Raw genomic sequence first — 14,144 nt, 5'->3', positions numbered from 1 at the left:
CAGGGAAAAACTTCATGTGGGTCATCTTGTTCATGGCTAATAATATTTTTATTAGATTGCTCTCGTCGAGAGGTGTAGGATCGATATAAAGATCATCCAATTCCGATAAGTATTCATGGAGATATGAATTTATTTTGATTATGGAATTATTATCAAGCCGACCTACAACTCATGTAGGCTCAAAAGCCCAACAGTCGCATCTATTCACCCACCAACGTTGTGTATAAATATAAGAGGACTTTTCCTCATTTGGACTCACTCATCTCATCACATCTCTCTCTCTCTCTATTGCGCAGATATGAGTCTCTTCTCTACTGCGCTGAATGGGGTCTCTCTCTCTCACACATGTGAATCCGGAAACTGCTGAAATTGAAGCTGCAATTGCAGAAGTAAAGATTGACTTGCGTGGCCTAGAAGATCTCCTCTTTGGAACTGAGTTGTAGGTTCATCTGAACCTCCTTTGAAAGCCGCAACTTTTGGTGGTGGAATGAAGTCAATCCGACGAACGGTTTGCAAGATATCGACTGCCCTAGTTTAAAATTGGCAACCAGGGAAAAACTTCATGTGGGTCATCTTGTTCATGGCTAATAATATTTTTATTAGATTCCTCTCGTCGAGAGGTGTAGGATCGATATAAAGATCATCCAATTCCGATAAGTATTCATGGAGATATGAATTTATTTTGATTATGGAATTATTATCAAGCCGACCTACAACTCATGTAGGCTTAGAAGCCCAACAGTCGCATCTATTCACCCACCAACGTTGTGTATAAATATAAGAGGACTTTTCCTCATTTGGACTCACTCATCTCATCACATCTCTCTCTCTCTACTGCGCAGATATGAGTCTCTTCTCTACTACGCTGAAATGGGTCTCTCTCTCTCACACATGTGAAGCCGGAAACTGCTGAAATTGAAGTTGCAACTGCAGAAGTAAAGATTGACTTGCGTGGCCTAGAAGATCTCCTCTTTGGAACTGAGTTGTAGGTTCATCTGAACCTCCTTTGAAAGCCGCAACTTTTGGTGGTGGAATGAAGTCAATCCGACGAACGGTTTGCAAGATATCGACTGCCCTAGTTTGAAGCCGGAAACTGCTGAAACTGATGCTGCAACTGCAGAAGTAAAGATTGACTTGCGTGGCCTAGAAGATCTCCTCATCTGAACTGCGCTGTAGGTTCATCTGAACCTCCTTTGAAAGCCGCAACTCTTGGCGGTGGAATGAGGTCAATCCGACGAACGGTTTGCAAGATATCGACTGCTCTAGTTTGAAGCGGAAACTGCTGAAACTGACGCTGCAACTGCAGAAGTAAAGATTGACTTGCGTGGCCTAGAAGATCTCCTCATCTGAACTGTGCTGTAGGTTCATCTGAACCTCCTCTGGAAGCCACAACTTTTGGTGGTGGAATGAAGTCAATCCGACGAACGATTTGCAAGATATCGACTGCCCTAGTTTGAAACCGGAAACTGCTGAAACTGAAGCTGCAACTGCAGAAGTAAAGATTGACTTGCGTGGCCTAGAAGATCTCCTCATCTGAATTGCGCTGTAGGTTCATCTGAACCTCGTCTGGAAGCTGAAACTTTTGGTGGTGGAATGAAGTCAATCCGACTATTGGTTTGTGAGATATGGCCTGCCCTAGTTTGATAATGAAGCCGCTAATGCTGATGCTATTGATCTAGGGTTTGCTACTGCTGATATGAATCAGATTTATTGTACTATTTCTCTTTGCTGAATTATTGAAGATAAAAGAAGATTTGATCAAAGGGTTTTCCCACACATTGTGGGGTTTGTCCCTGGTTAGCCGCCACATCTTGTGTCTCTTGTCTTGGCTTGTTTTCTGTTGATCGTTTAATGTTCTATCTGCGCTTTACTTTATGTACATGTGATTGCTAATCGGTGGAATATCATAAGAAAAAGAAGTAAACTGTTATAAGCATAGAACATACCATAACGTAACAGATGATGAATCAATGCCTGATGTAGAAGAACCCATGGATCTGATAGATTCTCATCCACATGAGCCTTCCTCTTCTAGGAAGAGGCCTTCATGGTTTAGGGGGATACTTGATGATGCTAAAGGACATGCTGGACCCTGAGGAACCTTCCGTCAAAGTAAGAAACTTAATAGGTATCAAGGATACCTGACCATCATGAGCACGATCATACAAAATGAACCTTCGTCATTCTCAGATGCCGTCAAGCATCAAGTATGGAAGGATGCTATGACCGTAGAATGAGTCTATTATGGAGAATGATGTCTGGGAACTACTTCCCAGACCCTGGACAAGACAATTGTTACTTCAAAATGGCTTTACAAGATAAAGCATGCAGCAGATGGAAGCACGGAAAAGTATAAGGCTCGTTTTGTTGCTCGAGGTTTCTCCTAAAAGGAAGGTATAGACTATGATGAGATATTTGCACCTGTTGCCAGATATTCGACCATCCGCTCGATCATAGCCCTTGCCGCTTCACAAGGATGGAACTTACATCAGATGGATGTCAAGACTGCGTTCTTGCATGGCTCGATCAAAGAAGAGGTCTACGTGGAGCAACCCGAAGGATTTGAGATTTATGATCGAAAATCTCATGTATACAGGTTGAAGAAAGCTCTCTATGGGCTGAAGCAAGCACCCCGAGCATGGTATGAGAGGATCGATAGCTACTTGATGAAGCTGGGATTCACTAGGAGTGAAGCCGATCCTAACCTTTACTTTAAGGTTGAAGATGACAAGCCTCTCATACTGGTATTGTATGTGGATGACCTCTTTCTAACAGGTGCAGACCCTCTCATTCACAAATGTAAGAGGGAGCTGGCCTAGGAATTTGAAATGAAGGACCAAGGACTTGAAGTGTGGCAGAAGCCAAGGGAAATTTTCCTATCTCAAGGGAAATATGTGGTAAAGATATTGGAAAGATTTGGTATGATGGACTGCAAGCCTGTGACTACCTCGAGGATCTTAACTTTTAGAAGTTATATGGTAGTGATGTCGGACCAGACTTGGGAAATGCCTCTGAGTTTCAAAAACCCATTCGCATTGATGTTCTTGGTGAACCTCCGCCCGAACATATGTTTTGCAGTTAGCATTGTGAGCTCATATTTGGTTGAGCCTCACTGGATTGATGCCAAGAATCTTCTGAGATATCTTCGTGGCACAATGGGTTAAGATACACTGCCGGAGATGTGAGACTACTTGGATATACTGATGTTGATTGGGCAGGCAGTGTGGTGGACCGTAAGAGCACTTCCGGGTGCTGTTTCACCTTGGGATCTGCTTCGATATCCTGGATGAGCAGGAAGCAGAAGTCGGTGGCTTTGAGCACCGCCGAAGCAGGATATATTGTTGCTAGCATAACCTCGTGTGAGGTAGTCTGGTTGCGAAAGCTCTTCAGTGAGTTGTTTGGATTTACATTGGATACCACTGTGATTCTCTATAACAACCAGAGGTGGGATTCGATTATTGAGGAATCCCGTATTCGTCGATTGCTCCAGCAGATAGACATCATCTTGGATATGGTAAGTTGATGAGCAAGGAGGCTCCATCGCATTAAGATGATGTACATGTTGATACACCTTGTCAAAGCCCCGAGGAAAGATCTAATCTGTGATTTTCCCAAACGACTTGGAGTCGTTAAGAAACCCTTGTACAAGGGTCCAGCATGTTGCATACATTGAGCTCTGGGAGCTCTGAGGGCTTGCGGTTATTACTGGAGCAACATACGACCACAGGGTGACTCACCCTCCCCTAGTGGTGCACACTGGAACAAGATGATTCGCTCTCTTGTGGGACAAGATGATTCGCTCTCTTGTGGAACAGGATGATTCGCTCTCCTGTGTAGCAGGATGATTAGTTCTCCTGTGAGGCCTAGATTGATGTGTTCTCCATGGCGATTGTAGCAGGATTGATGTGTTCTCCTGTGAGTCCTGGATTGATGTGTTCTCCACGACGGCCTGGATTGATGTTTTCTCCATGGCAATTGTAGCAGGATTGATTTGTTCTCCTGTCGAGGCATCCTACCCATGCAGTCTGGGACTCATGGGAAGTACCTCTCATCTGATCAATGAGCAGGAAATGAAGTTAGGGACCATAGTAGTACCGATGGACGCATCGTTGTAACTACCGTACTCCCTACGCTAGGATGACCTCCATTGTTCTGGGATCAATGATACTGGTCTGGGACTAGTGGTAGGAGTTGTACCATACTATGACGCTGACTTCGGGTCGGTTGAGACTGGTCTGGGACCAGTGGTACATACTCTGAGACTGACTTTGAGTCAGTGGAGGATGATATTGGTCTGGGACCATTGGAGTTGTACTCACTATGACGCTGACTTTGGGTTGGTTGAGACTGGTCTGGGACCAGTGGTACATACTCTGAGACTGACTTTGAGTCAGTATGATACATCCTTGATCATTTCTTCTTCTTCATAATTCGGACAAAAGCAGAGTAGAACAGAACAATGCAAGAGCAGAGCAGAACAGAACAAAACAATACAGATCAGTGCAGGGCAGAACAAGACAAAGGAAAACAGGCAAAATAGAGCAGAGCAGGCAAGGGTCAGGCTGTACAAGGCAGTACATTTGATGGATGAATAGTAACGACCGATAGACAGATTGCAGATGAAGTTCTCCATGGTTGAGAGGGAGTGTTAAAATTGGCAACCAGGGCAAAACTTCATGTGGGTCATCTTATTCATGGCTAATAATATTTTTATTAGATTCCTCTCGTCGAGAGGTGTAGGATTGATATAAAGATCATCCCATTCCGATAAGTATTCGTGGAGATATGAATTTATTTTGATTATGGAATTATTATCAAGCCGACCTACAACTCATGTAGGCTCAGAAGCCCAACAGTCGCATCTATTCACCCACCAACGTTGTGTATAAATATAAGAGGACTTTTCCTCATTTGGACTCACTCATCTCATCACATCTCTCTCTCTCTACTGCGCTGATATGAGTCTCTTCTCTACTGCGCTGAATGGGTCTCTCTCTCTCACACATGTGAAGCCGGAAGCTGTTGAATTTGAAGCTGCAACTGCAGAAGTAAAGATTGACTTGCGTGGCCTAGAAGATCTCCTCATCTGAACTGCGCTGTAGGTTCATCTGAACCTCCTCTGAAAGCCGCAACTTTTGGTGGTGGAATGAAGTCAATCCGACGAACGGTTTGCAAGATATCGACTGACCTAGTTTGAAGCCGGAAACTGCTGAAACTGCAGCTGCAACTACAGAAGTAAAGATTGACTTGCGTGGCCTAGAAGATCTCCTCATCTGAATTGCGCTGTAGGTTCATCTTAACCTCCTCTGAAAGCCGCATTTTTTGGTGGTGGAATGAAGTCAATCCGACGAACGATTTGCAAGATATCGACTGCCCTAGTTTGAAGTCGGAAACTGCTGAAACTGAAGTTGCAACTGCAGAAGTAAAGATTGACTTGCGTGGCCTAGAAGATCTCCTCATCTGAACTGCGCTGTAGGTTCATCTGAACCTCCTCTGAAAGCCGCAACTTTTGGTGGTGGAATGAAGTCAATCTGACGAACGGTTTGCAAGATATTGACTGCCCTAGTTTGAAGCCGGAAACTGCTGAAACTGAAGTTGCAACTGGAGAAGTAAAGATTGACTTGCGTGGCCTAGAAGATCTCCTCATCTGAACTGCGCTGTAGGTTCATCTGAACCTCCTCTGGAAGCCGAAACTTTTGGTGGTGGAATGAAGTCAGTCCGACTGTCGGTTTGTGAGATATGGTCTGCCCTAGTTTGATAATGAAGTCGCTAATGCTGATGCTACTGATCTAGGGTTTGCTACTGCAGGATTGATGTGTTCTCCTGTGAGTCCTGGATTGATGTGTTCTCCACGACGGCCTGGATTGATGTTTTCTCCATGGCAATTGTAGCAGGATTGATGTGTTCTCCTGTCGAGGCATCCTACCCATGCAGTCTGGGACTCATGGGAAGTACCTCTCATCTGATCAATGAGCAGGAAATGAAGTTAGGGACCATAGTAGTACCGATGGACGCATCGTTGTAACTACCGTACTCCCTACGCTAGGATGACCTCCATTGTTCTGGGATCAATGATACTGGTCTGGGGCTAGTGGTAGGAGTTGTACCATACTATGACGCTGACTTCGGGTCGGTTGAGACTGGTCTGGGACCAGTGGTACATACTCTGAGACTGACTTTGAGTCAGTGGAGGATGATATTGGTCTGGGACCATTGGAGTTGTACTCACTATGACGCTGACTTTGGGTTGGTTGAGACTGGTCTGGGACCAGTGGTACATACTCTGAGACTGACTTTGAGTCAGTATGATACATCCTTGATCATTTCTTCTTCTTCATAATTCGGACAAAAGCAGAGTAGAACAGAACAATGCAAGAGCAGAGCAGAACAAGACAAAACAATACAGATCAGTGCAGGGCAGAACAAGACAAAGGAAAACAGGCAAAATAGAGCAGAGCAGGCAAGGGTCAGGCTGTACAAGGCAGTACATTTGATGGATGAATAGTAACGACCGATAGACAGATTGCAAATGAAGTTCTCCATGGTTGAGAGGGAGTGTTAAAATTGGCAACCAGGGCAAAACTTCATGTGGGTCATCTTATTCATGGCTAATAATATTTTTATTAGATTCCTCTCGTCGAGAGGTGTAGGATTGATATAAAGATCATCCAATTCCGATAAGTATTCGTGGAGATATGAATTTATTTTGATTATGGAATTATTATCAAGCCGACCTACAACTCATGTAGGCTCAGAAGCCCAACAGTCGCATCTATTCACCCACCAACGTTGTGTATAAATATAAGAGGACTTTTCCTCATTTGGACTCACTCATCTCATCACATCTCTCTCTCTCTACTGCGCAGATATGAGTCTCTTCTCTATTGCGCTGAATGGGTCTCTCTCTCTCACACATGTGAAGCCGGAAGCTGTTGAATTTGAAGCTGCAACTGCAGAAGTAAAGATTGACTTGCGTGGCCTAGAAGATCTCCTCATCTGAACTGCGCTGTAGGTTCATCTGAACCTCCTCTGAAAGCCGCAACTTTTGGTGGTGGAATGAAGTCAATCCGACGAACGGTTTGCAAGATATCGACTGCCCTAGTTTGAAGCCGGAAACTGCTGAAACTGCAGCTGCAACTACAGAAGTAAAGATTGACTTGCGTGGCCTAGAAGATCTCCTCATCTGAATTGCGCTGTAGGTTCATCTTAACCTCCTCTGAAAGCCGCATTTTTTGGTGGTGGAATGAAGTCAATCCGACGAACGATTTGCAAGATATCGACTGCCCTAGTTTGAAGTCGGAAACTGCTGAAACTGAAGTTGCAACTGCAGAAGTAAAGATTGACTTGCGTGGCCTAGAAGATCTCCTCATCTGAACTGCGCTGTAGGTTCATCTGAACCTCCTCTGAAAGCCGCAACTTTTGGTGGTGGAATGAAGTCAATCTGACGAACGGTTTGCAAGATATTGACTGCCCTAGTTTGAAGCCGGAAACTGCTAAAACTGAAGTTGCAACTGGAGAAGTAAAGATTGACTTGCGTGGCCTAGAAGATCTCCTCATCTGAACTGCGCTGTAGGTTCATCTGAACCTCCTCTGGAAGCCGAAACTTTTGGTGGTGGAATGAAGTCAGTCCGACTGTCGGTTTGTGAGATATGGTCTGCCCTAGTTTGATAATGAAGTCGCTAATGCTGATGCTACTGATCTAGGGTTTGCTACTGCTGATATGAATCAGATTTATTGTACTATTTCTCTTTGCTGAATTATTGAAGATAAAAGAAGATTTGATCAAAGGGTTTCCCCACACATTGTGGGGTTTGTCCCTGGCTAGCCGCCACATCTTGTGTCTCTTGTCTTGGCTTGTTTTCTGTCGATCGTTTAATGTTCTATCTGCACTTTACTTTATGTACATGTGATTGCTAATCGGTGGAATGTAATAAGAAAAAGAAGTAAACTGTTATAAGCATAGAACATACCACAATTTAACTCCTTCTAAATTGTCATCTATGGGTCTTATTCCCTTTTTTATTGCAGGATAGTGTGTTAATCACTTATATATATATATATATATATATATATATATATATATATATATATATATATATATGACATTTCCGTTGACGTTTCGGCCAACATTTCCATTTTTGGGAGGTGACGTTTCTAAACATACCCGTTTTGGAAACTCTGAAACGTTTCAGCGTTTAGTGCAACTTAGTTTTAAACCTAGGGTTTCTTATTCCCTTACTCATTTTCCAAGGTTTAGTCATATTTAACCATCTCCTAGTCTCCATCACCCAAGGTCAAGACATTGGCCTTGCTTACATGGTTGATCACCTTGAAACTCATCTTAAATTTCAGTTTCTTCTACCTTAACCTAGAATTTCGGTCTCTCAAGGTGAGCTGCTTGCTAGGGCTAGGGCACTTTTTTAAACTAGGGTTTGAAATATTTTGCAGTAGAGGGATTCAACATGTAAAGTTGAGGTATTTGCCTCAAAATCAAGTCATTCTTGTGGCTAATTTCTCTATTTTAGCGCAAACGTCCCTTGCTCTAGGTATATTTTTCCCTAGAAAACCCCTAGTTTTCCTTGGGCTTCAACTTGTGTCTTACTGAAGACTTCTTTCTCCGTAAATTGAAGATATATATCTATTAGAAGCCTTTTCTTGGCTTTTTGATCGTAGGTTGTCCTATTTACCTTGTTAATTTTGCAACCCTAGGTCATATTCTGCCCCAATTAGGCCTTTAGGAGGGTGCTAATAGCCTTGTTGTGCTAGCTAAGCCCTGTTCTTAAATATAGTAGCCCTCTTTAAGCCTATCTTGTCACCTTATCCCTTGTACTTGATAGATCATTTAGGTGACCTAATATAGGGAAGCCTCCCTAGCGATGAAAGGCCACAAAAGAGAAGGTGATAGTACTTGTGGTGACAATGGGCCACACCTCATATTGTTGTCCCTTGATCTCGCTCTCATGAGACATGCTAGATTTTGAGGCAATGCCCCCTAAGACTATCCACAATCCCAATGCATCTATTCGAAGCATTAGAATATCTTTAAATGTGGATTTAGGAAGTGTCTTGTCGAAGGTAAACGTGCCTGTCTTACTCTGAGAACTTGCCAAGCTTAAACCCCAAAGAGGTCAAGTTAATAAGATTCTCAACCTGGATAAAGAGTCCAAGGACCCTCCCATTATGTTACAAAACATGCATAACGATCAAATAAGTGGAGGGCATGCGTCCTTCTTGTTGTCCTTAGTGATTAATAACGTTATATTGCACAATTGCATGCTCAACTCGAGTGCCTTTGTGAATGTTGTGTCATTAAGAGTCATGAATTAATTGGAAATGCAGATTACTAGGCTTTGCATTCAGAGTCTATTCTTGTGCATGGTTTAATTAAGGAAGTTAAGCTCTCCTTGGCTGCTAACAATGATATTTTTGTATTAATGGACATATGGTCATTGATGTTCTAGATGTGTGGGGCATGCCCTTGTCATGGAAATGGTCAACCTCTATTGGTGGAAAATTAGAAATGGATCTATCATATGCTACAATACCCAACATTGATGGGAAAATATTTATCCTCTACAGAGAACCACACATGGCTGAGCATGTGGAGGATGTGGATCCTTTCTCATTCCCCAAACATGTTAGCAAGAACCTGTGATGCAGGAAAGTGTTCCCTCTGCGGATAGAGGCAACCCCTCTAGCCCTAGAGTGTTTCTAGTCACAGCAAGGACAAAACAATAATTGATTCCCTTAAATGCTCATCGTTGGAGGCCTACCTCAAACCGGTGGTTGATGAAGTTCCATTGTACTGCTCCAACTTCCATTTCCTTCTCCTTAACCAGCAATTAACCTGAAACAACACAAGAAAACAACAAAGCACGTAACTGGAAAACAACAATGATCTATTTACTCATAAAGTCAAGAAATCATGAGCTATCAAGTAAATTACATACAAGACATAGGAAATCATCATTGGTTGTATTAATAATGAATCAAGAGCAAAGCTTACAACCAAGTCTTGACATCGCAAGCCTTCTTGGAGGGTCCAACCAGTATGTTTCTCCAAGCATTCACTGTTCAAGGATGGGTCTCTCAACATACAATATCTCTCTCTCACCCATAAGTTTTAATACAAAGTTAAGGGCATTCCACAACCTCTCACAAGCTATTAACAATCCCACACTTGTCACACTAACACCAGCGATCTATCAACTCAAAAGCACTAGCAACATTGCCCAACCAAAAGAACTAGCAGATCATAGCAAAGGTGAGTGCTTTAATAGGAGAAGGAGTCTCCATGAAATGAGGGAGGAGGAGCTCATCCTCAAGGAAGGTAGCACAAAAGACGGAACTACCATTCCAGAGGGGGAAGGGCGACCCAAACTAACCCAACAACCAGGTCTAGAGACATCTAGAAGGCTGACTGTTGGAACAAATTCGCCCAATCTGGATCGTCGCTAGCCGTAAACTAAGTCTCTACGACGACATCGCTAGGAGGCAATGCACGCAGACCCATCGTCGCTATATATAGCTCATAACCTCGCGCCGGGTCTAGAAATCCGACCGTCATGGGAAACAGATGTACACCTACGACGGAGTCGCGATGAGACCGTTTATGACATGGGATCGTCGCGTATATTAAGGATTTACTCGCGACGAGGCAGAAACTTAGGGAATGAGGGTCAATTTGCAGCATCAGAGAGCATTTGCTTAATCTTCTTATATTAGTGGGAAGATATGAACATGTTTATTTGACACATGACACAATAGAGGGACTGAGATGAGGACAATGACAAATTACTGTGTAACAGAACCAACATGACACAATTCCTTTAAACCTGCAGGTTGGATGGGAAGACTTTGGACCAATAACCCTTGGAAGACCTAAACTGGTTGGTAAGTAGCAAGAAATGTTTGTCAAGTCAAGTCAATGCTTTCTTCCAAAAGTAAAAGACAAACATGCCAAAACACTAAAAGTAAGTAGTGCGTTCAAAGGCAAGGAAATTTTTTCCAAGTTGGAGATCTAGTACTTCTTGATGATAGCCCTTTTCCTTTTAAGGTTGATGTAAAACTAGGGGTAGGTTACTTTTACATAGCCAACCTTGATGGTGATCCCTTGTCATCCCCTGTAGAAGGCAACCACTCACCTTGTTTAGTGGAACATGATGCATTCATGATTAGATAGTTGCATTGCATTTGTGTCTTGCATTATTAAGTGTGCATCCTATTCTTTGATATTGTTCATACTGATGTGTTTTCATAGTCATTAGATGCATTATTTAGCTAAGATTTAATTTTAATTTAATTTTATTCTATATTGCAAGGGTCACGATCAACGACCTACTTAGTTTCTATCAACAAGTTGCTTTGAGTGTATTGGAAATAGGTCTACAAAGCCCAAGGGATTACTAGAGTTCTCATGCACTCCTCGTTCGAGCACATGGATCATGAACTCTATGGTGAGCACATGTCCTTGAGTTGGAGCTAGATGTCACCCACCATAAAGTGAGTAACCCATGTTGAATTTTTGTAACTTTGATCGGTCTTCATGATGTATATTTTAGCCCTTAATATATTTGTAAGCATGTTCTTCATCCCAGAGTCAAAAAGAAAAATATTAAAAAACATGTTCTTCATGTCGATTGTTAGATTCAAAGAGGAAAAAGATGATGATCACAGGGTACAATGACAATCATAAAACCCACAGGTTGGTTGATAGCTTTAGTAGAGATATTGTTGTTGATGAGGGAGTTGGACTGTTCCACATGTTTCCCAAATTCAAAATTATTGAACAGCCAACGATGGATAAGGATTCAGGTGTCAAGCTTTAGACAGCTCCAACCTCCACGTGATGGTGGGGGGCATGGATTCTAAGGATGAGGAGTGTTCTAGGCCAGTAATTTGTGATGCAGATAGCCAGAATCAACATTCAGATGACATTGATATAGGTGGGGATGAGGAGAATACCAAGAAGAGACCCAAGTTGTGGCACAAACCATTGGAGATGTTCAAACTTCAGATAGTTGAAACTGTCGTGGGACGATCATAAGGAGGAAAGGACAAGCAAAAACCAAGAGCTTGAATCTGGAACTGTTAATAATTACAGAGTGATGGATGGACCTCAACTTGCACTGAAGCATCTGCTTGGTCACTTCTAATTTTGATGGTGTTTGTGGAAAGATTGTATAAAGACGTATTCAAGTGGTAGTGCTTTTTTAATTTTTTGTACTGTTTTGGGAGTATTTCCCAAGTACCTGTATGTGAACGTGTAACAAAAACATTATTTTTTAGAAAATGTTGTTTTGTTCTTGTTAGGCTTCTGTTTCTGTATATTTTAGAAAATAAGCATCCTCATAGTTGTAGCCTTAGTTTCCTTCATACGAAATGATGTTACATTATGAAGATGCTTCATACCATTGATGCTACAACTTTACACAGATCACATATGTGCAAACATGAATTTGTCTATTCTTCACATCCTTATGTAAGAAAACTGTTCTTACATTTCAGGAATATATTCTGAAATGCTCGACACAATAAAGTAGGAAATTTTCCAAAGTTTCCAACATTATGCATTGAGCTCAACAAATCTAGAGGATTATAATTTCTCTTTCTGTCTTTCTATTTGATTGATCATTTATTTGACACATTCTGCAGGTTTTGGGAGGTTTTGACAAGGAGAAATATGAAGTTCTTCGAAAATGGGCTGTAGCTTCTGATGGAACACAAGTGCCAATTTCCATCGTTTATAGAAAAGATATGGTAAAACTAGATGGCACAGATCCTCTACTTCTTTACGGATATGGCTCATATGAGGTATGTTTGTTTGGTTGCCTCAACATGATTATGGATCCTTACATTCAGAAACAAATACTTCGTGATTCACTGAAACTTTTAAAGAATGTGTCTGCTTGTATTAGACTAGCAAAACTTACGTAAATATTATCGAGCTTGTACAAGTCAGCATAAAAAATAAAGGAATACCTCTAGTAATTTAAATGTATTTCTCTAGCACGTTCGTTAACAAAGTTCTCACAGAAAACTCACGCACAGATATTGATTTTAATAAAATGGTTTTCATTACTCAAATGTTGATAAATATTCATAGTAATCGATATATTTTACTGACATGTGTCAACGCTAGCTTGACTGGTAAACTGCTGGTCAATCTTATCTTGTATATAATGACTACGAATAATAGTTATGTTGTAAAATTTGTATCCAGAAACAAATGACCATCAACTATACAGTAACATATGAGGACTACGAGGTCTGAAGAGACTTGTGAATTTCATCAAATTATGGAAAACCATCTATGAATCATAGTTTTAAAAACTGGAACTGGTGACGGACTGGTCCACCTATCAAACCGGAACTGGTCAAATCGAGACTGGTCAGATTTCAATGAACTGGTCTTTAATAAATGAAATGAAATAATTAGTTTTTAATGAAAAAAATTATTTTTAAGATTTAAAGCCATGATTCCAAACCAATAGAGATAAAATATGCAAAATTTGTTCATCTATATATCAGGTAAAGTTGAATATATCAAATTGGCACCAAATGCAATACATATTAGCAACATACTACATAATCAATGAGGCTCTAAATGGCCTCTACAGTCCAAAAACAATGCTATAAGCTATGGGGTCACTGGCCTGCTACAAGTCTACATCTCAGTGATCAGCGTGATCACTCCTCATCATGATCAAACTCATCACCGCTACTAGACAGAGGATCATAAACATGAGCTACATAAATAATCTGGCTGAGTGTTTTATGACTCCTAAAACTCCTCTGCAACCTTAGCAGTAGTGGTAGTAGTAGCAGCAAAAATAGACATCAAAACTACAAATCATTGATTAACATGATCACTCATGAAACTCATCATTGATTCAGTGCTACTAAAAATGGGATCATCAGCAAGAGATACATAAACATCATCTCGCTCAAAGTATTCACACTTGGATTGCTCAACCTTATAATATGATAGAAATTGAAAAAGTTTAAAATGCCTAACTAGTGATTTTGGTTTGAGAGAAGTGTTAATCTCCTCAACCTTATAATGTGGTAGAAAAAGCTTGGCATCCCTAACCAATTATTTTCCTTTGAGTACGATACATTCTTGTTAAGGCCATGGTAGAGGA

At 41.4% G+C, this 14,144-nt stretch overlaps 1 protein-coding gene across 2 annotated transcripts in view; it reads left to right on the top strand.

Moving 5' to 3' along the window:
• Window positions 1-14,144, top strand: part of LOC149208307 (uncharacterized) — a 435,470-nt gene that overhangs the window by 264,865 nt on the left and 156,461 nt on the right. For both annotated transcript variants that reach the window (XM_089395998.1, XM_089395997.1), the window contains exon 6: window positions 12,655-12,813. In XM_089395998.1, the coding sequence (XP_089252124.1) occupies window positions 12,655-12,813 (159 nt within the window). The remainder of the gene's footprint in view (window positions 1-12,654; window positions 12,814-14,144) is intronic.

The sequence above is a fragment of the Pinus tabuliformis genome, chromosome 1_2 (genome assembly GCF_031772625.1).
Source record: "Pinus tabuliformis cultivar Carrire ecotype Pingquan chromosome 1_2, CPIR1, whole genome shotgun sequence".
NCBI lineage: Eukaryota > Viridiplantae > Streptophyta > Pinopsida > Pinales > Pinaceae > Pinus > Pinus tabuliformis.
Note: the sequence above shows the minus strand (reverse complement) of the source record. Positions and strands in the feature narration are given on the sequence as shown.